Raw genomic sequence first — 25,017 nt, forward strand, 5'->3', positions numbered from 1 at the left:
TGGAAAACACACTGATTATCAAAAAAAATGTGTCCGTCTGACTTCGAGCGTCATGTCGGCTGTCATATAATAGGCTATTATTATATGAGAAGTGCTTTATGAACGTTTGTACTGTACGTCATACTCTAGTTGATTGAGAGGTCCCGCCTATAAGGGGGAGTTCCAGAAAGTGACTGTGAGTGAGCACACCGCATGTTTGATGACTCTGCCACGTTGTTATTAAAAGTCACATAAAACGTAAACCTTGTCTGCTGACCATCACACAAGTCAAGATGGCGCCCGAGTAGGCAGCCATCGGCAAGTGCTCTCATGAGCCTTGCTTTTTTTTTGTTGTTTTTTGTTTTGTTTTGTCACTTTGTGTTTGTTGTTACCTCGTGTGGACCTGATGTGGACTTTTTTTTCAGCATTTTTTGGCTACGACTTTCATCAAGGAGGAAACTCTGTGCTTGGTGGTTGCGCCTTCTCGGCAGCATGGGTATACCAGCACTGTTTTTGCCTGGGATTAATGTCGGCGACATTTGACTATTGTTGCTGGACAGTGGCGCTTGTGTCTTTCGCCTGTTATGGGCAGCATTTTTCACAGCCCCGCTTTGTTCAGCGGAGAGATCGGTGCTGTTGAACGGTCTGCGGCTGGATGGATGTAAGGCTTGAGGAGCCGACAATGAGAAGAAAGGAGCGTTAGCGCGGAGCGCCGATGAGGATGTGGAACTGGGCGTCGCGGCTTGGAATAGAAGTGGATTTACATGGGACAGGAGATGTGAGCCAATCTCTTTTTCGTCAATGGACGCTACAGCTTTGTGTTTGCTTTCAAAAACTTAGCTTGTAGCAGACGTGTGCATATTTTCAGCATTACGGCTCTGATCCACTGGTTAAAGGACACTTTGATCCTCTCCTCTTTCATGTGTAACTGCTTCAGAGAACAAAGTGTATGCAGAAAAGTGGTGAAGATTGCGCGACTGTCTGTGTCCTATGTGTTGTGTTATTTTTGTTATTTTGACTTCAAAATTTGTTGTTCTACTTGTTCCTTTCGTAACTTTGCTGCTGTGAATCTGGAATTTCTCCAATTCGAGACTAATAAAGGGTTTCTTATCTTATCTTATCTTTTCTTATCTTATCTTATGTTAGCAGACTATCGACTGCTGAGACGCGCTTTACTCGAGTGACGTTGCTACAGTATGTGCATATTATGGAGCAGCTTCCGGACAAACACAAATTGTCGGCCATGTAGAGCCATTTTGATATCCTTTTGGAGAATAAGGTATTAAAAATCTCCTTGTCTCACCAAGTGCCACACGGATTTTTGACATGTCTTATTCCATTGCGTGTGTATGTTCTCCACAGCAGGGGAAATAACATATAAGAAATGCAACAGACTGAAATTTAAAACACTGGAGCATCTTATTTTTCTAAATCAAAATTTGTAAAGACAAAGCCCACAAGCATCCTCATTCACATGATATTCACATTATTGAAACACATTGAATGATACAATATGAATGCATGGATGTGAATGATATTGTCAACTGTCATCTTTATTGTCAAATATGCTTTATGTATGACATGCAGCATAGATGAAATTTCTTCCTCTCAATCCTCAGTGCATATATGCATGCAAACATGCTGTGTATTAAACACACACAGCTAAGAAAGGATAGCAGCTACACTGTATCAACAGTGTAAACACAGTGTGTCATTGTGTCGACATGCCTCATGAGGCCTCATGGACCCATCACTAAACAAAACAAATCCAAAGTAACAAACAAAAACCATGGCAGAAACTAAAAACTCTCAATAACAAAAACATGACTGAAACAAACATGACAGTAGCATCCCAACAGCCAGAAACAAACATGCAAAGCAACAATGACCCGACACTGAGTGTTCAGGTAGGAGTCCTTTTATACAACATACAAAACAATAATTACATAATGACCAACAAGTGTGCAACTGCAGGGGAATCCCTACAGTGTCACCTGTTGGTCCCAAACGAAATCATGACATTGCCTAGCTTTTGCCACATTTGCCCCCAAATTCTACATTTAATTGCTTCGCTTTTGAGGCATATTTGACATATTTTTTTAGGTCAAGGTCAAGGTAATCTGTATTGTCAAATATGCTTGATGTATGACATGAACAGTTTAGACTGAACAGTTTGAATCTGAGGTACATTTATCCTTAAAAGTCATGGTTGAAATAATGCAGGCCTGTGTGTGTGTGTGTGTGCGTGTGTGTGTGTGTGTGTGGGTATCCATCCATCCATCCATTTTCCGATCCGCTTTATCCTCACAACAGTTGCGGGGGTTGCTGGAGCCAATCCCAGCTGTCTTCGGGCAGGAGGCGGGGGACACCCTGAACCGGTTGCCAGCCAATTGAAGGGCACACAGAGATGAACAACCATCCACGCTCACACTCACACCGAGGGACAATTTTGGGTGTTCAATCAGCCTGCCATGTATGTTTTTGGAATGTGAGAGGAAACCGGAGTACCCGGAGAAAACCCATGCAGGCCTGGGAAGAACATGCATACTCCACACAAGGAGGCCGGAGCCGGAATCCAAGCTTGCACCTCTGCACTGTGAGGTCGACGTGCTAACCACTGGACTACCGGGCCAATCGCAGGGCACACAGAGACGAACAACCATCCACGCTCACATTCACACCTAGGGATAATTTAGAGCATCCAATCAGCCTGCCATGCATGTTTTTGGAATGTGGGAGGAAACCAGAGCACCCACTCCATCTACATATCCATCCATCCATTTTCTGATCCGCTTAATCCTCACAAAGGTATCTGTCCCCCGCCTACTGCCCGAAGACGGCTGGCATAGGCTCCAGCACCCCCTGCGACCCTTGTGAGGATAAGCGGAAAATGAATCGATGAAAAAAAATGTGTGTATGTGTGTGTGTGTGTTATACAGTATATATACATATGTACAGTATATATGTCACGTCCCGTGTTTGCCAGCAGGGGGCGGGCTTTCTCTCCGCCGCCTGCACACCTGTTACTCATTTGTGAATGATTACTCTGCCTTTATTAGGACGCTCTGGCAGTCTACTCACTGCCGGAGAATTCCACGCCGCGCCAATACTCTCTCGCTCAAATTCCTATTCGGATTATTCGTTGCCTCTTAGCCTTGTGGCTGTTATTATGCGCCATTGTTACTCTTGCGTATGAGATTTATATACTTGTCTAATCAGACCTTCCTTGCCATTTGTTTTCTGCAAGCATTTTCTGTTGTTCTCTTAATTCTATTCCTGGTTCTTATTTTGACCAGCGTTTTTTGTTATCCTCCCTGTCGGGTATTTTGTGTTCGTTATTAAGGACTCCTTTTGTTATCTGACAAAATCTCTTTTTGTGTCTGCCATTTCGGGCATCCACTTCCTTATTTTGTTGTGCACGAAGCGATCTTTCTATCGCTTCGGGCACAACGTGAAAGAATTCTCCGGCCACCATGGATCCCGCAGACATTGAGAAGATTTTGTCCGCTCTGTCCCGACCAGAGCAACAGATGAGTCAGCAGGGCCAAGCCATCTCGGAACTCCGCGGCGCGGTTTCCATGCTGGCTCATCGGTTCGATGAGCTCGAACCCCGTTTGGTACGGGTGGAGGAACGGAGAACACCTCCCTCCGGGGTTCATTCAACCACCCCTGAGGCACCCGCATCATTTCCCACAATGATGAGGGAGCCGTCACTTCCACACCCCCCAATATACGGGGGTGAGCACGGGCAGTGTGGGCACTTTCTCCACCAGTGCTCACTCATATTCGACCAGCAACCGTCCGTCTACACTAATGACGCCGCGAAAGTGGCCTATGTTATGAGCTTATTGACAGGTCCAGCAGCATCATGGGCGATGGCGACGAGTGAGGCGAAGTCGAGCCTCCGGTCTTCGTTCCACGACTTCGTAACGGCGTTTCGCCGGGTGTTCCACCATCCCGTGCGGGGCAGAGAGGCGGAGGACCGGTTACTTGCACTCCACCAGGGGAGGCGATCGGTGGCGGACTACTCGATCGAGTTCCGGACTTTGGCCGCCCAGAGTGGCTACGATGATCGGGCGCTGTGTGGACTGTTTCGTCGCGGGTTAACCACCCAGCTCAAGGACGAACTAGCAACCTGCGACAACAGTGCCGACATGGAAGGGTTAATCGAGCTCACCCTCCTGATGGACAACCGCCTGAGAGAGAGAAACCGGGAGCGCGGAGATGATCGGTTCCCGTTCCGGCATGCCACGTACCGCGAGGAACACCATGGGGCGCTTCGGGTAGCAGGGCCCGGAGACCACCCTCGATCCCGGAACATGGCCACCGCGGAGGAACCTATGCAGCTGGGTGGAAAAGACGTTGGATCGAAGGGGAGAAGGCGCCGAATCAACGATCGGGCTGTGTCTGACAGCGTCCAACAAGGTCCTCACGCTGCTCCCAGCCGTCCGGAGTCTTCGTTCTCTTCATTCCCTGAGTACTGTGAGTCACGACCCCGCGCATAGCCTCCCGAGCCTCGGCGAGTCGACTCCCGGCCGGGGCACCCCAAGAGACTAGAACTCGAACGGGAGATATTTGGGGGGTCCCGGTCGCTGCGAGTTAGGGCTCTGATAGACTCGGGGGCTGATGATTGTTTGATGGACACCAACCTCGCGTTTGATTTGGGTTGTTTTATCGAGGAATTGGTCGAGAAGAAGCGGGTTTGTGATCTCGATGGGCGCCTCCTGGCGGTAGTAACACAAAGAACGGAACCACTAAAACTCCAACTATCCGGAAACCATTTCGAGCATCGACGGTTTTATTTAATGTGGTCTTGAAACACTCCGGTTATTCTCGGTTTGCCCTGGCTCAAGACTCACAACCCTGTGATTTCCTGGGAGCTCCCGGCAATAGACAGTTGGAGCCGGTACTGTTATAAACATTGTTTACGTTCGGCCGTAGGGGAGCACGAACGTGCCAGTGACGAACCCCCCGAAACTATCTGCCTTGACGGAGTGCCAGATTGCTATCATGACCTTCGTAAGGTATTCAGCGAGGATCGCGCACGCTCTTTGCCCCCGCACCGCCCCTACGATTGCGCCATAGACCTGCAGGCGGGCGCTCCGTTGCCAACCTCACGGCTGTATCAGGTGTCCCAACCCGAGCGCGAGGCACTAACGGAATACATAAACAGCTCGCTCGCTGCAGGTCTAATTAGGCCATCGCGATCACCGTTAGGTGCGGGGTTTTTCTTTGTGGGAAAAAAGGACAAATCCCTGCGACCGTGTGTGGATTATCAAGGTCTGAATGACATCACGATAAAAAATAAGTATCCGCTGCCATTGTTGGACTCCGCCTTCGCCCCTTTACAAACAGCCACAATATTTTCGAAACTAGATCTACGCAGTGGTTATCATTTGGTCCGCATCCGGGAGGGGGGCAAATGGAAGATGGCTTTTAAGACTCCACTAGGTCACTTCGAATATTTAGTCATGCCTTTCGGGCTGACAAACGCTCCCGCCGTATTCCAAAGTCTTATCAACGACGTGTTAAGGGACATGCTAAACATTTTTTGTTTTGTCTACCTTGATGACATCTTAATTTTCTCTCGGTCGTTACATGAACACCAGCAACATGTCAGACTGGTGTTACAACGTTTATTAGAGAATTGGCTCTTCGTCAAGGCAGAGAAATGTGAATTCCATGTACCCGTCATCTCTTTCCTGGGGTTTATTATTGAGCATGGCAAGTTAAGAGCAGACCCCAACAAGACGCAGGCAGTAACGAACTGGCCGATTCCAACTAACCGGAAGGAATTACAGCGCTTTTTGGGGTTTGCCAACTTCTATAGACGTTTCATTCGCGGTTACAGCCAAAAGGCGCTCCCGTTGACCCAATTGACGTCCATTAAAGTCCCTTTCATATGGGACCCGGCTGGGGACGCGGCATTTAAAAACCTGAAGGCGGCATTTACCAGTCCCCCCATATTGCAACATCCTGACCCTGATTTCCCGTTCGTCGTAGAGGTGGACGCCTCGGATTCAGGGGTGGGGGTGGTGCTGTCCCAGCGTTCCCCGGTCGACCAGAGGCTGCACCCCTGCGCCTTTTTCTCTCGTCGACTCAGTGCTGCCGAATCGAACTACGACGTGGGGAGTCGTGAACTGCTGGCTGTAGTCGCCGCCTTACAGGAATGGCGACACTGGCTCGAGGGGGCGAAGGAGCCCTTCACCGTGTACACTGACCATAAAAATCTTGAATACCTCCGCTCCGCCAAACGACTGAACGCCCGTCAGGCCCGGTGGGCCCTGTTCCTCACCCGGTTCGAATTAGTCCTCACCTACTCCCCAGGGTCCAAGAACACCAAGCCCGACGCCCTTTCCCGTCTCCACGACCCCGCAGAAAGGGACCGGACTCCGGAGGCCATTCTCCCGGCCCAGTGCGTCGTGGGGGCGTTGAGATTAGAGATTGAGCAGCGGATCCAAGCAGCTCTGGATGGGGTCCAAATTCCGGCGGAATGTCCCACGGGGAAGCTGTTCGTGCCCCCACTGCTACGTTCGGAGGTGTTGCAGTGGGGGCACGGGTCCAAGGTGGCTCTGTCCAGGTTGCCATCTGCGCTGGAGACCGCCGACCTCCTTGTCAAGCACGTCTTCCGTCTCCATGGCATCCCGATGGACATTGTCTCGGACCGGGGGCCCCAGTTTGTGTCCCGCGTCTGGAAGCGGTTCTGCCGGTCCCTCGGGGCCACGGCAAGTCTGTCCTCGGGATATCACCCCCAATCCAATGGTCAAGCTGAACGTGCCAACCAGGATCTGGGGGCGGCCCTCCGCTGTGTGTGTCTCCACCGTCCCTCCTCCTGGGCCGACCACTTACCTTGGGTGGAATACGCGCACAACACCATCGTCTCTTCAGCCACTGGTAGGTCCCCCTTCATGTCAGCCTACGGGTACCAGCCGCCGCTGTTCCCGTCCCAGGAGGGACAAGTGGAGGTCCCTTCGGTGCAGCACCACCTTAAGCGGGCCCATCGCGTGTGTAAGGAGGCCCGGGCTGCATTATCCCGCACGGCGACCCGGAACCAGCAGATCGCGGATCGTCGTCGGTGCCCGGCACCTACATACGTGGTGGGACAAAAGGTGTGGCTGGCGACGAGGGACCTTCGCCTGGCCGGCACGTCTGCGAAGCTGGGGCCCCGATTCACTGGTCCTTTCGAGGTCGAGTCCGTCATCAGCCCCGTCGCGGTCAAGCTCCGGCTACCGGCCTCCATGAGGGTTCACCCCGTGTTCCACGTCTCCCTGCTCAAACCAGTGACTTCCAGTCCCTTGGCTCCTTCTCCCACTCCACCCCCGCCTCCACGGGTCGTCGATGGTGACCCGGTGTACACGGTGCGTGCCATCCTGGACTCTCCGCGCAGGGGCAGGGGGTTCCAGTATCTGGTCGACTGGGAGGGCTACGGGCCGGAGGAGCGGCAATGGGTCCCCCGCTCCTGGATCCTTGATCCGTCCCTTCTGCGCGACTTCTCTGGGCCTCATCTTCTGTTCCCCATTGTCTGAGACTTTCTCTGAGTACGTCATCCGTTGGAGCCTTCTCCTTGATGTATTCATGGAGCTTGGATGTTTCATCCTGGACAGTGGCTCTCACACTCACTAGTCCCCGGCCTCCTTCCTTTCAGCTTGCGTACAGTCTCAGGGTGCTGGATTTGGGATGGAACCCTCCATGCATGGTTAGGAACTTTCGGGTCTTAACGTCTGTGGTCTGAATCTCTTCCTTTGGCCACCTTATTATTCCTGCAGGGTATCTGATCACTGGCAGGGCATAGCTGTTTATTGCCCGGGTCTTATTCTTGCCATTGAGCTGGCTTCTTAGGACTTGCCTCACTCGCTGGAGGTATTTGGCCATAGCCGCTTTCCTTGTTGCCAGTTCGAGGTTGCCATTGGCTTGTACCGAGGTACTTGTAGCTGTCCTCAATGTCTGCTATTGTTCCTTCAGGGAGTGAGACCCCTTCAGTGCGTACTACCTTTCCTCTCTTAGTCACCATCCGACTACATTTCTCAAGCCCGAATGACATCCCGATGTCGCTGCTGTAGATCCTGGTTGTGTGGATTAGGGAATCTATGTCCCTTTCGCTCTTAGCATACAGCTTTATGTCATCCATGTAGAGGAGGTGACTGATTCTAGCTCCATTTCTGAGGCGGTATCCATAGCCTGTCTTGGTGATTACTTGGCTTAGGGGGTTCAGTCCTATGCAGAACAGCAGTGGGGAGAGTGCATCACCTAGGTATATGCCACATTTGATGGACACTTGGGTAAGTGGCTTGCCATTGGCTTCAAGTGTGGTTTTCCACATCCTCATCGAGTTCACAACGAAAGCTCTTAGGGTCCTGTTCACCTTATACAACTCCAAGCATTCAGTGATCCATGTATGTGGCATTGAGTCATAGGCTTTCTTGTAATCAATCCAAGCTGTGCACAGGTTACTACGTCGGGACCTGGAGTCTTGTGCGACTGTTCTGTCAACCAGGAGCTGATGTTTGGCTCCTCTGGTATCTCTGCCAATGCCCTTCTGCGCTTCGTTCATGTATTGATCCATGTGTCCACTTATCTTAGCCGCAATGATCCCTGACATGAGCTTCCATGTTGTGGAGAGACAGGTTATTGGCCGATAGTTGGATGGGGCTTCACCCTTTGAGGGATCCTTCATGATCAGGATCGTTCGCCCTTGGGTTAGCCATTCTGGGTGAGTCCCATCCCTCAGCAGCTGGTTCATTTGTACTGCTAGGTGCTCATGGAGTGCTGTGAGTTTCTTTAGCCAGTAGGTGTGGACCATGTCCGGGCCTGGTGCTGTCCAGTTCTTCATATCTGAGACTCTTTCCTGTATGTCTGCCACTGTTATGGTAACTGGGTTCTGTTCAGGGAGGTTGCTGTGCTCCTCTCTCAGGGTCACCAGCCATTGTGCACTGCTGTTATGTGCAACTTCCTTCTCCCATATGCCTTTCCAGTACCTTTCAGTTTCCAGTCTTGGTGGGTCAGCTCTGTTGTTAGGACCCTGCCACTGAGCGTACACTTTCGCAGGTTGTGTTGCGAACAGCCTGTTTATTCGTCTGGTCTCATTCTCTTTCCTGTACCGCTTTAGGCGGCTGGACAAGGCTTGGAGCCTTTGTTTGGCAGTTTCGAGTGCTTCAGGTATGGTCATCTGGATGTACCTCTCGGGTATCGGCCTTTTCATCACACCTCTCTGAGCCTCCGTCAATTGACTCACATCTTTCCGGGCCGCCTTGATCTTAGCCTCCAACCGTCTTTTCCATGGTGGGTAACGTATCTCATGGCTTCCATGGTTGCTCTTATAGCCCAGAGTCTCCAGGATCACTGATGCTGAAGCGTATATCAGCTCATTGGTTTCTGGGATCGTTACGGTAGGGATCGCCCTCAGTGCTGCATTCACACTTTCTATGAGACTTTCAGATGGTACTTCACATAGCCGTTGTAATCGGTTTCTAGGTTGCCCAGCTTTCATTCTCGCCATGATCTTAGCTTTCAGGTCAGTTGCTGCCTCGCTCAGCATTTCATTCATTGGGGCTGGCCACCCAATCTCATCATCTGCATTCGTTGGGGCTGGCCACCCAATCTCACCATCTGCATTCGTTGGGGCTTGCCTCCCAATCTCTTGTATGACCTCCTCCTCTGATCTGGCAGCCTGGCGCCCTTCACCATGGAACTTGCGTTGTACCTCATCAATCTCAAGTTGTGACAGCAGTTGCCGTTTGTGGATGTTGGAAGACTGAGCTACTAGTTGTTTCGTGGTCAACCGTGACTGTGGGTTTCGAAGTAACCATTTATGCCACATTCTCTGCATGTAACCCCTCTGACTAGGGTCGCTTGAGTAGTAGCATTCCAACAGAGCCATGTTATCGCATTTCGCCCATCTCCGCTTTGTTCCAGTAGCCCATTTTTCATCAAGGTGCTCTGGTTCCCCAGCACCTGACGCAGACCTTGTTTGGCCGTCTCCCGTATGCCAAACCGATGCCTCACAAACTGAGCTATCCAGCCGCTCAGTTGGATCACACACACACACACATACATACATACATACATATATATATATATATATATATATATATATATATATATATATATATATATATATATATATATATATATATATATATATATATATATATATATATATGTTTGTTTCTGTCATGGGTTAGAGCTTTACCTTCCCCATTTGTTTTCATTCCAAGGCCAACCTGCGTGTACACAAGTCTGCCTGGCAACGAGAGGCGGGGCAGACATGTGACGTCACGTGTTCATCTTTTTACTCTACGTCGCTGCTGTGTTTTGCTCGGGAATGAAAATAGAAAAACGATTGATGTGTATTTTTGTCACCATTTTAAAAAAATTTTTGTCGTTGTTGTAGTGACTGATAAAATCCCAAATAATTATCGGTGTTATTAGTTGGGGTTTTTAAAGGGGATTTGAAGCAACTCCCCACGAGGGAACCTGAGATTTTCCAAGTGTCAGAACAAACGCCGCATTAAAAAACATTTTCCTTTACGGACACCGTGCACTTTCTTTTATGCACGAAATCAAAGCGTAGGCGTGAAGGAGGAGGAGGAGAGGGAGGAGGGGGAGGAGGCGGCCAATCTTGCGCAGACTGCCTGCCTTCAGCCTCGGTGATGCTGCTGATGCTGCCGCAGCTGCCGCTGCTGCTGCTACCTAAATGGATCCCGTGATGTAAATACAAGGATGGCGAGGGCAGCGGATGGAACACGCCGCCTCATGTGTGATTGACATCGGACAGTTTCTTCTCGACGCGCCTTGCGGACGCTGCACGCTATGCATCCATGTCTTTAGCTTGACGCAAAAAAACGCCAAAGCGAAACGCGGGACGCTTCTCTCTGAAAAGCAGGACAACAACAACAATAAAAGAGACTCGGGATTAAAGAGGGTCATTATGACCTTAGACGCCTCCAGTGCAAGGAAACCATCGGATTGCGTTCAGGCGGCCGCGTTGTGTTTGCATCTCATGCTTTGGATTGCCTGTGCAGTGTCCGGAGAGGAGCAACAGCACTTCAACGTCGAGGTAGGATGCACATATATACATAATACATACGCGGCCCTTCCCTGCTGTTTTGCTCCATCCGTGACCGTGCTCTCTCCTCCAGCAGCCCCCCCAAAAAATCAAAATTTGAAACACCAACAGCACGACATGGCCACTCAAGACTCATTTGTGCGCGCACGCGTTTGTGTGCGCGCGTGTGCTTGAGTGTGTGTGTGTGTGTGTGTGTTTGTGTGCGTGCGTGCGTGCGTGCGTGCACGCGCGCATGTAACCCAGATACAGATGCATGCTTTGTTGGGGCCTGCCTGCAATGCATTCATTGATGAACAAAAGTGATAAGCCTTAACATCAAGTTGATGTAATGGATTAGCCATTCACACATGCCAGTTCCATAATAAGATTTGTTAGGATTGCTTTTCTTTTTTCATTATTTTATCCGATATATAAGCCTCCCCTCGTTGCGGATTCCAGCATACCCCCCGAATTAATTTTACGCTTCGCTGCCATAAATGTGGGAGACGAGTAGCTCCGAATATTCGCAGTAAAAACAAACACGCATACACGCTGGCTGCAAGAAATGGATCATAAACAAGACTGTCGGGAAACCGGGAGGGACCGACAGATTATAGGTAGCGTAGGATGGTGGAGGGAGGGACATTTCTGATTGGCCGCCCCCGCGGCCAGGCTGCTCGTTACCGTGTGAATGGATGCGAGGGTGGATGAACGGATGATGAAGCGGATACTGACACTCGGTACATCAATATGGTGGATATGTTGTGAGTTACTCTGTTCAAAAGTGAACAAGTGTCCTCCTTGGTACACTCTTGCTCATCCGGAGTATAGGTTAAAAGGTGCTCAGGGTCCGTTTTGATACACATTTGGAATTTTTCCACTTTGGAAAGCTACTATTTTTGCTTGCTAGAGATGGATGGATGGATGGATGGATGGATGGATGGATGGATGGATAGATAGATAGATAGATAGATAGATAGATAGATAGATAGATAGATAGATAGATAGATAGATAGATAGATAGATAGATAGATAGATAGATAGATAGATAGATAGATAGATAGATAGATAGATAGATAGATAGATAGCCTACAGTTTCAAATAGTTAGCCACAAAGTAGACAAAAGACATAAATGCTTCTTCAATAGGCTCAAATGGTAAGTATTTCTCATTGCTAAATGGAATTGACTCCTTTTGGATCAATTAATTGACAGAGATAGCAGAAACACAGAATGATTGTTTTTGTACCCAGTTTGAAAATAACAAAGCCATCTTATGACTTTCGCATATTACTGTCTGTCTATCACTTATAAATCAAATCAAATGTTGTCGCTTTACAGGGATGGCTACAGAGGTACGGCTACCTTCCCCGCACAGAGCCCAAAATGTCTGTCTTGCGCTCAGCCCAAACCGTGCACTTGGCCATCGCCGCCATGCAGCGTGCCTACGGCCTCAATGTCACCGGGACACTGGATGAAAGAACCAAGGAGTGAGTATAGCGCATTGTCATTGACATGCAAAAGTATGTGTGTGTGTGTGTGTGTATGTGTGTGTGTGTGAAGAACAGAAATAAGCTGTGTTGTCCTCACACGCCCATCAACGTGCAGGTGATGCACACTTGTCCTCATTTTGCATGATGATGCAGTGATATCACTCTGAGGTGAGCCTTGATGTTATTTCTTGCCTTCCTTCTGTGTGTGTCACTCATAAGTGGTGGTAGTGTAGTTTGCACAAACCTGTCAAAGAATATTTGTCACTAGTGAATATGCCAACTTCACAAATTGGTTTAAAATGCTACCACACTAATTGAGTTTTCTCACATTATGAACATTCATGATACTTTTTTTGTGTGTTTGCAATGCTTTGATCATCGCACAGTGACTGCATTATGATACCAGTGTTAAATGCAATATTGGGAGTTCCTACACTGTAAACCCACATTCCCCACATGAATCAAAACGTTTTGTTGCACTACTTGAGTAATTCAAGCGCACTTTACTAATTCAGGTGCATATTAGAATGCATAAATACATTCAAGCTGACACCCCAAACCACACCCCTAATTCGAAAGGAAGTGGGGGTCAGTGATTGGCTGGTGGGATGTTCAACCCGAGACCTGGACACACTGGTGACTGCAAAAAAGGATCGCCCTATCTGGACTAGTTTGTGTTATTTTCTGCTGATCAAGTAGTGTTGTGACATCGAAGAAATGTATTTCTGGGCGGGCGACAGTTTGCTAGCTGTGTGAAACATATCAACGTTGCAAAGTGCTGTGACAGCAAAGGACGGTCAATTTAGGGAACATTTGGAACATGCTCACAATTTCTTGGCGATGAGAAAATCATTTTTTGCAGCCTTTTGCAATCTTTGACAATACACCGATGAAAAACCCAACATTCTCTACATTTGCGTTAAAGGCATTTTAAAATAAGTGTTTTTGTGACCTGGCTAGAATGGGATTTGATGGCTGGATGGCCCTGAGGGTAACACAGCTGACTTTGGACCCAAGGAGAGAGGAAAGAGGTTCAAATCCTGGGCAGGGCAAATGCTAATGTTCACTTTAGCACTTTAAGACATGCATTTACAGTACCCTGTTTCCTTATCCTGGTTAGAAATGGATGGCTGTGAAAAGTGTTCCAAACATATCTTGAGACATGACTAAAAGTCCCTTCTTCTCTAAATTATTTCAAATGTAATTGAATCAGAATAAAATTGACTTAACTGTAAATTATTTTGGAAAAATAAGTTTTCCTCTTTCATGGCTTAGTTCTTTCAAGCTAAGCGATTTACTAGTATCTACGCTCAATTAATCCGGTGTATGAGATATTGGACGGCAAAATTTGGATTTTTATTCAATATGTTGGCATTGCAATGAAATGTATTACTGTGTAGACCAGGGGTCCCCAAACTTTTTCCTGTGAGGGCCACATAACGTTTCCCTTCTCTGATGGGGGGCCGGTGTCGGTTTGTAACATCAACGATCTTAGGGGAGCTTAAAAAATTTTATTGTTTCCCAGAAAGCCACACATAACCAAATAACCCTTTCCAGGTTCTTTACAGAAAAAAAGTCACGAAACAAATAATAACACTATTAATGAAATAAATAATAACTAAATAACACTCTCTGAGTTCTTCACAGAAAAAACAGGAAATAAATAATAACTAAACAACTCTCTCTCTTTATAGCCCCATGAAATCCACAAAAAAAGAGTTCTGCCATCTACGAGAACGCCACCTATCTTGTCTTGTTTATGTCTGTTACCGTCTTGTTCACGTGTTCTACTAATTGATCTGAGACACCACCAAAAAACTGAAACATTCTATGGTGTGTAAATAACTTTGTGACCTTGATTTCAACCCTATTTGCGTCATGGGTCATTTTGCCCCAAAGACCACCTTTGTACTTTTTTTTGAACAGCTTCCAAGGAAATGTGAATAAAAACAACATTTCAAATTTTCTGCAGTTGGGGACAATCTTGGAAAAGTCATAAAATTTCAAGTTAAAAATTATCATTTAGGGGGCTTTTGGGGCGTTTTTAACACAGTGACGGGTCATTTTGACCCGAGGACAATAGAGGGTTAGAGGGCCGGGTCAAATGTGCCTGCGGGCCTTAGTTTGGGGACCCGTAGTGTAGACCCTCACTGTACCCTGACACTATTGTTATTGAATTACAATTGCACATTCATGGGAGATGGAGTGAACGTTGACCTCACATGGATGTGGAGATCTCTCATATGTGAATGGTCTCCTGAAATGATCTCCTTTTGTCTGTTTCCAGTTGGATGCAGAAGCCCCGCTGCGGCGTTCCAGACACGCTCAAAAGAGCTTCGAGGTCACGGAGGCGGAGATATGCGCTGACAGGACAGAAGTGGCAGCGTACGCACATCACCTACAGGTGAGGAGAAGCCAGGCAGGGTAGGAGGGAGCCAGTTGCCTTGGAGACCATTCAGCTTTAGCTGCACTTAACCGTGAAGGAGGAGGAGCAGTCATGTGTGCCAGTGATGACTTTTTTTTTCTGTCAGCACCAATGGTGAGCACATGCTCTGTGTTGCCATGGCGACTGCTCCAAAACGTCATCTTACAAGAAAATACAGTCCGCATCACACTCACAGTAACGTGGGCTTCGACACATACATTGCGTGCATGTGTGCGTGCGCGCGCGCGCCAGTGGTGGCATTTGATTTTTCAGCTTTCTCTACTGCACTTCAACATATGCAAATCTGGAATTTCTACTCCTTACTCTGTCAAAGTAGGCTTGTTACAACATTCACATCATTCTTAAAAATCAATTATTTTTACTTTTGCACTGAATTACATTTCAGAGTCTATCCTTTTTATTTTTATTTAAGTAATTGGTTTCTTCACAGGGCGGTGAGCCAGTGGTTAGCGCGTCAACCTCACAGTGCAGAGGTACCAGGTTCAATTCCAGCTCCGGTGTGGAGTTTGCATGTTCTCCCCGGGCCTGCCAGGGTTTTCTTCGGGTACTCTGGTTTCCTCGCACATTCCAAAAACATGAACACTCTAAATTGTCCCTAGGTATGAGTATGACCGTGGATGGTTGTTCGTCTCTGTGTGCCCTGGCAACCGTTTCAGTGTGCCCAAAGACGGCTGGGATAGGCTCCAGCACCCCCACGACCCTTGTGAGGATAAGCAGGTTGGAAAATGGATGGATGGATGGTTTCTACACAAGCGTTGTGTATTCACAGTACTTCGACCTAAGTGTGAGTAGTTTTGCCATCTCTGTGAGTGTGTGTTTCGCCATTCGCCGTCATGTTCTATTTATAAAAAACAGCTAGCGGTTCTCTTTTTACCTTTTCATACCCTGCAGCAAACAATTTCCACACGAGTCCCTGACTGCAGAATCCCTCATTTCAGCAGAAAATATTTCCACCCTCATCTTATCTCTCCGACCGATTCGGCTCCGGCCTCCTTTTTTTTTTTAATGGCTTCTGAAGAGTACCGATAAACGGGTCTGCGGCGGCAGAAATTGACAGGTTTCAGCCGTTGTCGCAGATAATGCCGTCAATTTATTCAAATCCTTCCCTCCCTTAATTTGAATTGATGAGAACATTCTCCAAATAGAATGTCAATCAGTGCTGAGCCGGTGACTCCCGTGTTATTCATGAAGATTGGAGGTGAGAGAGAAGATTCCCAATTCCTCTCTGCCTGCCAGGCACTGATAAAGAGGGCTGTGTGTAAAAGTTCAATGAATGCTGCCAGCCTCGAAATAGTTGCATCAACTTATTTTCTCACTGACTAAGTCAAACGTTCTCTGTACGCTGACCTATGGAGGTACAAGGGATTGTCAATGCATTTGGTTTCCATCACTTCAGTTCAGTTCCCCATACGATTTGGAACAGCACATCCCATTTCTGATGTGAAATGCTAATGTCACATCATTGCAGCTCAGCTTGCGAACATCACACGACCAAACTCAGAAAACAGGTGAGCCGCAATTGATCGTTACCTGAGCCCTGAGCAATATCAATCAGAATGCTGTGTTCAGATCAGTGGGGGGTGTGCATACAAGAACATTTTCGACTTGATTTGCTCTTGAAGATGTTAAAAGAGCCCTGAGCAATATTAATCAGAATGCTGTGTTTAGATCAGTGGAGTGTGCATACAAGAACATTTTTGACTTGACTTCCCCTTGAAAATGTTAAAAATGTGTACTTCAAGTCCACCCATCCATTTTCTGATCTGCTGATCCCCACAAGGATCGCGGGGCTTGCCTGTCCCAGCTGTCTGTTAGCATTAGGCGAGGTACACCCTCAACTGGTTGCCAACCAATTGCAGGGCACACATAGATGAACGTCTGTGCTCACACTCACGCCTCGGGACAATTGAAAGTGTTCCATTAACCTGCCGCGCATGTTTTTTTGGAATGTGAGAGGAAACCGGAGTACTCGGAGAAAACCCACGCAGGTATTGTCACGATCTGCCCGAAGCGATAATGATCGCTCCGTGCAGAACGAAAAAATAAAGGATTGGATCCCCGGAAAACAGACAACGAAAGAATTTTCTCAAAGCAAAGAGTGTCTTTAATGACAAAAACAGAAAGAGCCCGACAGGGAAAAAACGGAAACACAAAACGCTGGTCAAATAAGGACCAGGGAAGAAATAAGGAAACAACTGAAAACGCTCGCTGAAAAACAAAGTGCGAGGAGCTACTGATTAGGCAATATCTAAGTATTCAATTTAGTGACTAACGCGAATGGCAAGAGTCAAGGCCGCAAGGCAAGAAGGCAACGAGTAATCTACAAATTGAGGAGTTAGCACGAGAGATCAATGGCACGGTGAGGAATTCTCCGGCAGTGGGAGAACTGCCGGAGTCTCATTAATATAGGAGGGTAATCAGCCCGAAATTACGGACAGGTGCGCAGATGGCGGGTGAGAAAACCCGCCACCTGCTGGCGGACACGCGACGTGACAGTACCCCCCCCTCAATGGACGCCTCCCGGCGGACTACCCGGCTTGGATGGATGTGTAGCGTGGAAGTCGCGCAAAAGGGATGGATCAAGGATCCAGGAGCGAGGCACCCACTGCCGCTCCTCAGGCCCGTAGCCCTCCCAGTCGACCAGATACTGGAACCCCTTTCCCCTGCGCCGAGAGTCCAGGATGGCACGAACCGTGTACACCGGGTCACCGTCGACGACCCGCGGAGGGGGCGGCGGCGTGGGAGGAGGAGCCAAGTCACTGGAAGACACGGGTTTGAGTAGGGAGACGTGGAAGACGGGGTGAACCTTCATGGTGGGCGGCAGCCGGAGCCTGACTGCAGACGGACTGATGACGGCCTCGACCTCGAACGGTCCAGTAAATCGGGGTCCCAGTTTCGCAGACGTGCCGGCCAGCCGAAGATCCCTAGTCGCCAGCCACACCTTCTGTCCTACCATGTATGAAGGAGCCGGGCGCCGGCGACGATCCGCGATCCGCTGGTTCCTGGCCGCCGTGCGGGACAACGCAGCCCGGGCCTCCTTCCACACGCGATGGGCCCGCTTGAGGTGGTGCTGCACAGAGGGGACCTCCACCTGCCCCTCCTGGGACGGGAACAGCGGCGGCTGGTACCCGTAGGCGGCCATGAAGGGGGACCTACCAGTGGCAGAAGAGACGAGTGTGTTGTGCGCGTACTCCACCCAGGGTAAGTGGTCGACCCAGGATGAGGGACGGTGAAGGCACACACAGCGGAGGGCCGCCCCCAGATCCTGGTTGGCACGCTCGGCTTGTCCATTGGACTGGGGGTGGTACCCCGAGGTCAGACTGGCCGTGGCCCCGAGGGACCGGCAGAACTGCTTCCAGACGCGGGATACGAACTGGGGCCCCCGGTCCGAGACAATGTCCAGTGGAATGCCGTGGAGACGGAAGACGTGTTCGACAAGGAGGTCGGCGGTCTCCAGCGCCGACGGCAACCTGGACAAAGGAACAAAATGAGCCGCCTTGGAGAAGCGGTCCACGATCGTGAGTACGACAGTTCGACCCCGGGAAGGCGGGAGACCCGTGACGAAGTCCAGGGCGATGTGGGACCACGGGCGAGGAGGAATGGGCAACGGCTGGAGCAGTCCCGCCGGCGGCTGATGGGACGATTTGCCGCAGGCGCAGGAGGTGCAGGCCTTGACGAACTCCGTCACGTCGTTGCGGAGCTCCGGCCACCAGAAACGCTGGGCGACGAGTTGCACAGTCCGGTTCACCCCGGGATGACACGCCACCTTGGACCCATGTCCCCACTGCAGAACTTCAGATCGTAAGGGAGGAGGTACGAATAGCCTCCCTGCTGGGCACTCCGTCGGCACCTGAACCCCCTCCAGGGCTGCCTGGATCCGCTGCTCAACCTCCCACTGGACGGCCCCCACGACGCACCGGGCCGGGAGGATGGTCTCCGGGGATCGATCCCTCCCCGCAGGCTCGTGGAGACGGGAGAGGGCGTCGGGCTTGGTGTTCTTAGACCCGGGAGAGTAGGTGAGGATGAAGTCGAACCTGGTAAGGAAGAGGGCCCACCGGGCCTGACGGGCGTTCAGTCTTTTGGCGGAGCGGAGGTAGGCGAGGTTCTTATGATCCGTGTAGACCGTAAAGGGTTCCTTTGCCCCCTCGAGCCAGTGCCGCCACTCCTGCAAGGCGGTCACAACTGCCAACAGTTCACGGTTGCCCACGTCGTAATTGGACTCAGCGGCACTGAGTCGACGGGAGAAGAAGGCGCAGGGGTGCAACTTCTGGTCGACCGGAGAGCGCTGGGACAGCACAGCCCCCACCCCCGAATCCGAGGCGTCCACCTCCACGATAAAGGGGAGATCAGGATCAGGGTGCTGTAGTACGGGGGGACTGGTGAACGCCGCCTTCAGGTTTGCGAACGCCGCATCCGCGGTCGAATCCCACTTAAATGGGGTTTTGATGGACGTAAGGCGGGTTAAGGGGAGCGCCTTCTGACTATAACCGCGGATAAAGCGTCGGTAGAAGTTGGCGAACCCCAGAAAGCGCTGCAGTTCCTTGCGATTGGACGGAACCGGCCAGTTAGTGACTGCACGCGTCTTAATGGGGTCCGCCCTTAACCTGCCCTGTTCAATAATGAACCCTAGGAAGGAGATGACGGGGACATGGAATTCACACTTTTCTGCCTTGACGAAGAGCCGGTTCTCCAGTAGACGTTGTAGCACCAGCCTAACGTGTTGCTGGTGCTCGTGTAGTGACTGGGAAAAAATTAAAATATCGTCAAGGTAAACGAAACAAAAGATGTTTATCATGTCCCTTAGCACATCATTAATTAGATTTTGAAAAACGGCAGGGGCGTTGGTGAGCCCAAAAGGCATAACCAGGTATTCAAAATGACCCAGAGGGGTCTTAAAAGCCGTCTTCCACTCGTCACCCTCCCGGATGCGAATCAAGTGGTAAGCGCTGCGCAAGTCTAATTTGGAGAAAATGGTGGCTGACTGCAATGGGGCGAAGGCGGAGTCCAGCAAGGGTAGCGGGTATCTATTCTTAATTGTTATCTCGTTTAATCCCCGATAGTCTACGCAGGGTCGCAGGGTCTTGTCTTTCTTCCCTACGAAGAAAAAACCCGCCCCTAACGGTGAACGCGATGGTCTAATAAGACCTGCGGCGAGCGAGCTGTTGATGTACTCCGTCAATGCCTCGCGCTCGGGTTGGGACACCTGATACAGCCGCGAGGTCGGCAACGGAGCACCCGCCTGCAGGTCTATAGCACAATCGTAGGGGCGGTGTGGGGGCAAAGAGTGGGCACGATCCTCGCTGAACACCTCCTTTAGATCCCGATAGCAATCCGGCACTCCGTCAAGGCAGATCTCCTCGGGGGGCGTGACACGTTCATGCTTCCCGACGGCCGATTGAAGACAGTGCTGGTAGCAATATGGGCTCCAGCTGTCTATCGCTGGGCGCGCCCAGGAAATCACGGGATTGTGTGTCTTCAGCCAGGGTAACCCGAGAACGATCGGGGCATTGCGAGACGGCATTAGGTAAAAACGGCGATGTTCGACATGGTTGCCGGACAGTAGAAGTCTCAACGGCTCCGTCCTATGCGTAACTACCGCCAGGAGGCGCCCATCAAGATCACAAACCCGCTTCCTATCTATCAACCTCTCCACGGAACAACCCAGCTCGGATGCGAGATCGGTGTCCATTATACAGTCATCAGCCCCCGAGTCAACCAGAGCCCGAACCCGCCACGACCGGGACCCCGTTAATATCTCCCCCTCGAGTTCGAGTCTGTTGGGGTGTCCAGGCCGCGAGTCGACTCGCCTAGACTCGAAGGGGGGCGCGCGCGGTCGTGACTCACAGTACTCCTGGTGGGCAGGGGGTGATGACCCCGGATGGCTGGTTGCGGCGTGAGGAGATGGTGGAACGCCGTCAGTCGTCGCTCGGTCGCTGAAACGACGCTTTCTTTCCTCCGCACCAGCGTCCCTGCCTCCCAGCTGCACCTGTTCCTCCGTGGGTGTTCGTCGGAACTGGGACCGATCACCTCCACGCTCCCGGCTTCGCTCCCTCAGGCGATTGTCCATGAGGAGGGAGAGGTCGATTAATTCCTCCAGGTTGGTGCTGTGATCGCGGGTCGCCAGCTCGTCCTTGAGTTGAGGGTTTAGCCCGCGGCGAAACAGGCCACACAGCGCCCGATCATCGTATCCACTCTGGGCGGCCAGGATCCGGAACTCGATGGAGTAATCCGCTACCGATCGCTCTCCCTGGCGGAGGGCGAGTAGCCGGCCCTCTGCCTCTCTGCCTCGCACGGGATGATGGAACACCCGGCGGAACGCAGCCACGAAGTCGGGGAACGAGGTACGGAGATTCGGCTTGGCGTCACTGGTCGCAATCGCCCACGATGCCGCCGGACCTGTTAACAGACTCATGACATAAGCCACCTTGGCGGCGTCATTAGCATAGGCGGAAGGCTGTAGGTCGAATATGAGAGAGCACAGGTGGAGGAAGTGTCCACACTGCCCGTGCTCGCCCCCGTAGCGAGGGGGGTGTGGAAGCGATGGCTCCCTCGTCATAACGGGATATGAGGAGGGCGCTTCGGGAATAATAGAATGAACCCCGGGGGGAGATGGTCTCCGCTCTTCCACCCGGACCAACCGAGGTTCTAAATCATCGGACCGATGAGCCAGCATGGAGACCGCGCCACGGAGTTCCCTAATGGCTTGGCCCTGCTGACTCATCTGTTGCTCTTGTCGGGAAAGAGCGGAAAAATTTTTTTCGATGTCTGCGGGATCCATGGTGGCCGGAGAATTCTGTCACGATCTGCCCGAAGCGATAATGATCGCTCCGTGCAGAACGAAAAAATAAAGGATTGGATCCCCGGAAAACAGACAACGAAAGAATTTTCTCAAAGCAAAGAGTGTCTTTAATGACAAAAACAGAAAGAGCCCGACAGGGAAAAAACGGAAACACAAAACGCTGGTCAAATAAGGACCAGGGAAGAAATAAGGAAACAACTGAAAACGCTCGCTGAAAAACAAAGTGCGAGGAGCTACTGATTAGGCAATATCTAAGTATTCAATTTAGTGACTAACGCGAATGGCAAGAGTCAAGGCCGCAAGGCAAGAAGGCAACGAGTAATCTACAAATTGAGGAGTTAGCACGAGAGATCAATGGCACGGTGAGGAATTCTCCGGCAGTGGGAGAACTGCCGGAGTCTCATTAATATAGGAGGGTAATCAGCCCGAAATTACGGACAGGTGCGCAGATGGCGGGTGAGAAAACCCGCCACCTGCTGGCGGACACGCGACGTGACAGGTATAGGGAGAACATGCAATTTGAATTTTCTTCAACAGTAAACCCCTCTCCAATGCGGGTTCCCGTTTCACAGTCCGGCTAGAGGCCATGTAAAGTGACAATAGTTTGTAGGTGTCTTTTTAATTTGATGCACCACAGAGACAAGTGTCAATAATCACCCTACCAAAGTACTTTGTATATATAAAATTAGGCTCTCTTGAATGATGTGGGCGTGTCGACTGAATGAATGAATCCACATCCCGCTGAAAAACGGATTCCGCTTTGTGCCGCAATGAGAGGCACTCGCCACCAGATTGCTCGCGAGCTAGCGAATTTCCAGGGCTCCCTCTCAGCCGCGGTGGCAACTCATCACTTGGGAATTTAAGTAACGACACCAAGTTGTTCTGTAAATCACTTTCGGGTTGTAGACATAGCTACAAAGCTAGCTAACTGCACACTATACACGAACGATAGCGGGTGGGTGATGGGGCTTGGTCTTGAAATGCCCGTGCAGATGTTTTGGAACTCCCTGTGCCTGCTTCACCCTTGTCATTATCATATCAAGACTGAGAATGAGAGGGTCCACTTTGAGTGGCCATTATTGAAGTAAGCTGTGACCACTCCCGCAGTAGCACAGATCTTCGCCCTGCACTTGTCTACGAAATTGCCAACACTGGGATGCAGGGATGCGCTACACCACCCTGTCATAAATCCGTGTAGTGTTTCATTGAGTTTCTGACTGTGAACGGGCAGCTCTGTGTTGTTCTCCCACAGTATAAAAAATGTCACGCCAAAGGTGGGGGCCCGTGAGACCCATGACGCCATCCGCCGGGCATTCGACGTGTGGCAGGGCGTGACGCCGCTGCGCTTCGAGGCCGTCCCTTATAGCGCCCTGGAGACGGGCCGGCGTGATGTGGACATCACCATCATCTTCGCCTCGGGTTTCCACGGTGACAGCTCACCTTTCGACGGGGAGGGCGGCTTCCTTGCCCACGCCTACTTTCCTGGGCCCGGAATAGGTGGCGACACCCACTTTGACTCAGATGAGCCTTGGACTCTGGGGAACCCCAACCATGATGGTAAGTGGACAAGATGATTGGTTCCGTTATAAATTAGCCCGATATGTATTTTGCCACGGAACTATCATCACCTGTTTAAGGTTTTTGGAATCTTTCTCTTCATACTTTAAGATGGCACCAAAGCCCTGAAAGTCATAGTGGATGTCCAGAAATTAAGTTGAAGCGATCCATCTGGACTATGGCATGAACGTCTTCTTATGTCAGGGACGACGAGTTAAGTTTAGCCTTTGTTGTTCGTGGAAAATTGACTTGAACTGAACACGTACATCACATTATTGAAATGCGGTCAACTGATTTTCAAGGCAAAGATGGGGAAACATTTTTAGAATTGATATCGCTTGACCACACTGTGATCATCCACATGCTGAAATTAAGTCAATTCAAAGGATAACATTTTTTTCAGTGTAGTTAGCAGTATTGTTTGTGTTCTACCTTTTGTCATATACAAAACAGCAGCGGGAAGGTAATTATTGAAGTAAAAGAAAGAAACGCTGAGTGTGGGATGCTCGAATTTACGTCAACAGGGGAAGAGCGAGCATAGAAAAAAGATAAAAGGAAAGCGACAGAACAAAGTGGGCGTCTCGGGAAGACAAAGTTGGTGTGACAGCATGAGATGTTTCAGCAGGGTGGAAGCGAGCAAAAACGAAAGAGGATGCAAAAGGTTTCTCATCTTCGGGCTGCGCTGTGTAAGGACGCATCAGCCCATCTGCCGCTTGTGTTTTCTTCCTGTAAATGATGGGAAACAACAGCTTTTTGCTGTGCTGGCTAGCAGAAATTGATTCCATAGCATCTTCATCAATGAAAGCACCTTGCAATTTTAGGAGCAGTAGTCCTCACAACCTTGTTTATTTGGGGTATGTGTGCCCATGTGTGAGGGATTTTTTTTTCACAGATCATTTTCGTACTGTGCAACAAATATCACAAAAAGTGTTTTTTTGGGGGGCGGGGGGATTGCAAAGTCCCTCATTAAGTCCGATTTTTTTTCTTGCAAGACGAATATATGGTTCGTATCTTGGAAAATGTAAGTTGGGGCACTACACAACTGCAAACTGCAACCACAGTAAAACACATGAAAGTTGAACTTTGTAAAGGCAAAATGCATGCTACATTGTGTTTCCCAGCTGACGTGTGTGTGAGTGGTCGTTGTTAAAACCCTCAAGTCAAATTCCCATCCTCCCTGGTGCTTCACATTTGGGAAAAGCTCCCATCTTTGTTTGTGTGTCTCGAAAGCCACACAGCCTTTTAATGGGCTTTCACAGCAGTGTAATTGTAAATGATGCATGTTGACATGTGCGCTAATGGTGGCCCCGGCCGCTCGCTCGGGAGTCCTTGTGGGACGTTGGTGCAGGAAGCTGGTCGTGTTGCATACATACAGTAATCATGTGTAACCTTTTAGCTGTTGGCTCTGGCTGGGTGGAAGCTGGCGGGAGTGGATTTCGTCTTTTAAAGGGCAACAATCTCCTGAGGAGGCAGGCAGTTACAAGCTATATGAAAATGTTGAGTGTCTGACAAAAATTTGTTTCGCACTGTGAGTTGCAGCTTCGTACACAACGGCCAGGCCATCCTTATTTTTTGTTTCATGATAACAACATCATGGATTTGAGACGCTTTATAGTTTGTAATAACCTGTGTTTTCATCTGCACTGTTGCTAGGGACAGCAGCTGCAATTTGTTCCTGGAAACAGCTCTTTCTAAATATA

General features: G+C 49.9%; 1 protein-coding gene across 3 annotated transcripts in view; it reads left to right on the forward strand.

Moving 5' to 3' along the window:
* The first annotated feature begins 10,262 nt into the window (after window positions 1-10,262).
* Window positions 10,263-25,017, forward strand: part of mmp16b (matrix metallopeptidase 16b (membrane-inserted)) — a 26,855-nt gene continuing 12,100 nt past the window's right edge. For all 3 annotated transcript variants that reach the window (XR_007967154.1, XR_007967155.1, XM_052088464.1), the window contains exons 1-4: window positions 10,263-11,035; window positions 12,364-12,512; window positions 14,803-14,919; window positions 23,013-23,317. Coding sequence is in view for 1 of the 3 variants with exons in the window: in XM_052088464.1 (XP_051944424.1) it covers window positions 10,715-11,035; window positions 12,364-12,512; window positions 14,803-14,919; window positions 23,013-23,317 (892 nt within the window). In the remaining 2 variants the exon portion in view is untranslated. The remainder of the gene's footprint in view (window positions 11,036-12,363; window positions 12,513-14,802; window positions 14,920-23,012; window positions 23,318-25,017) is intronic.

The sequence above is a fragment of the Hippocampus zosterae genome, chromosome 15 (genome assembly GCF_025434085.1).
Source record: "Hippocampus zosterae strain Florida chromosome 15, ASM2543408v3, whole genome shotgun sequence".
NCBI lineage: Eukaryota > Metazoa > Chordata > Actinopteri > Syngnathiformes > Syngnathidae > Hippocampus > Hippocampus zosterae.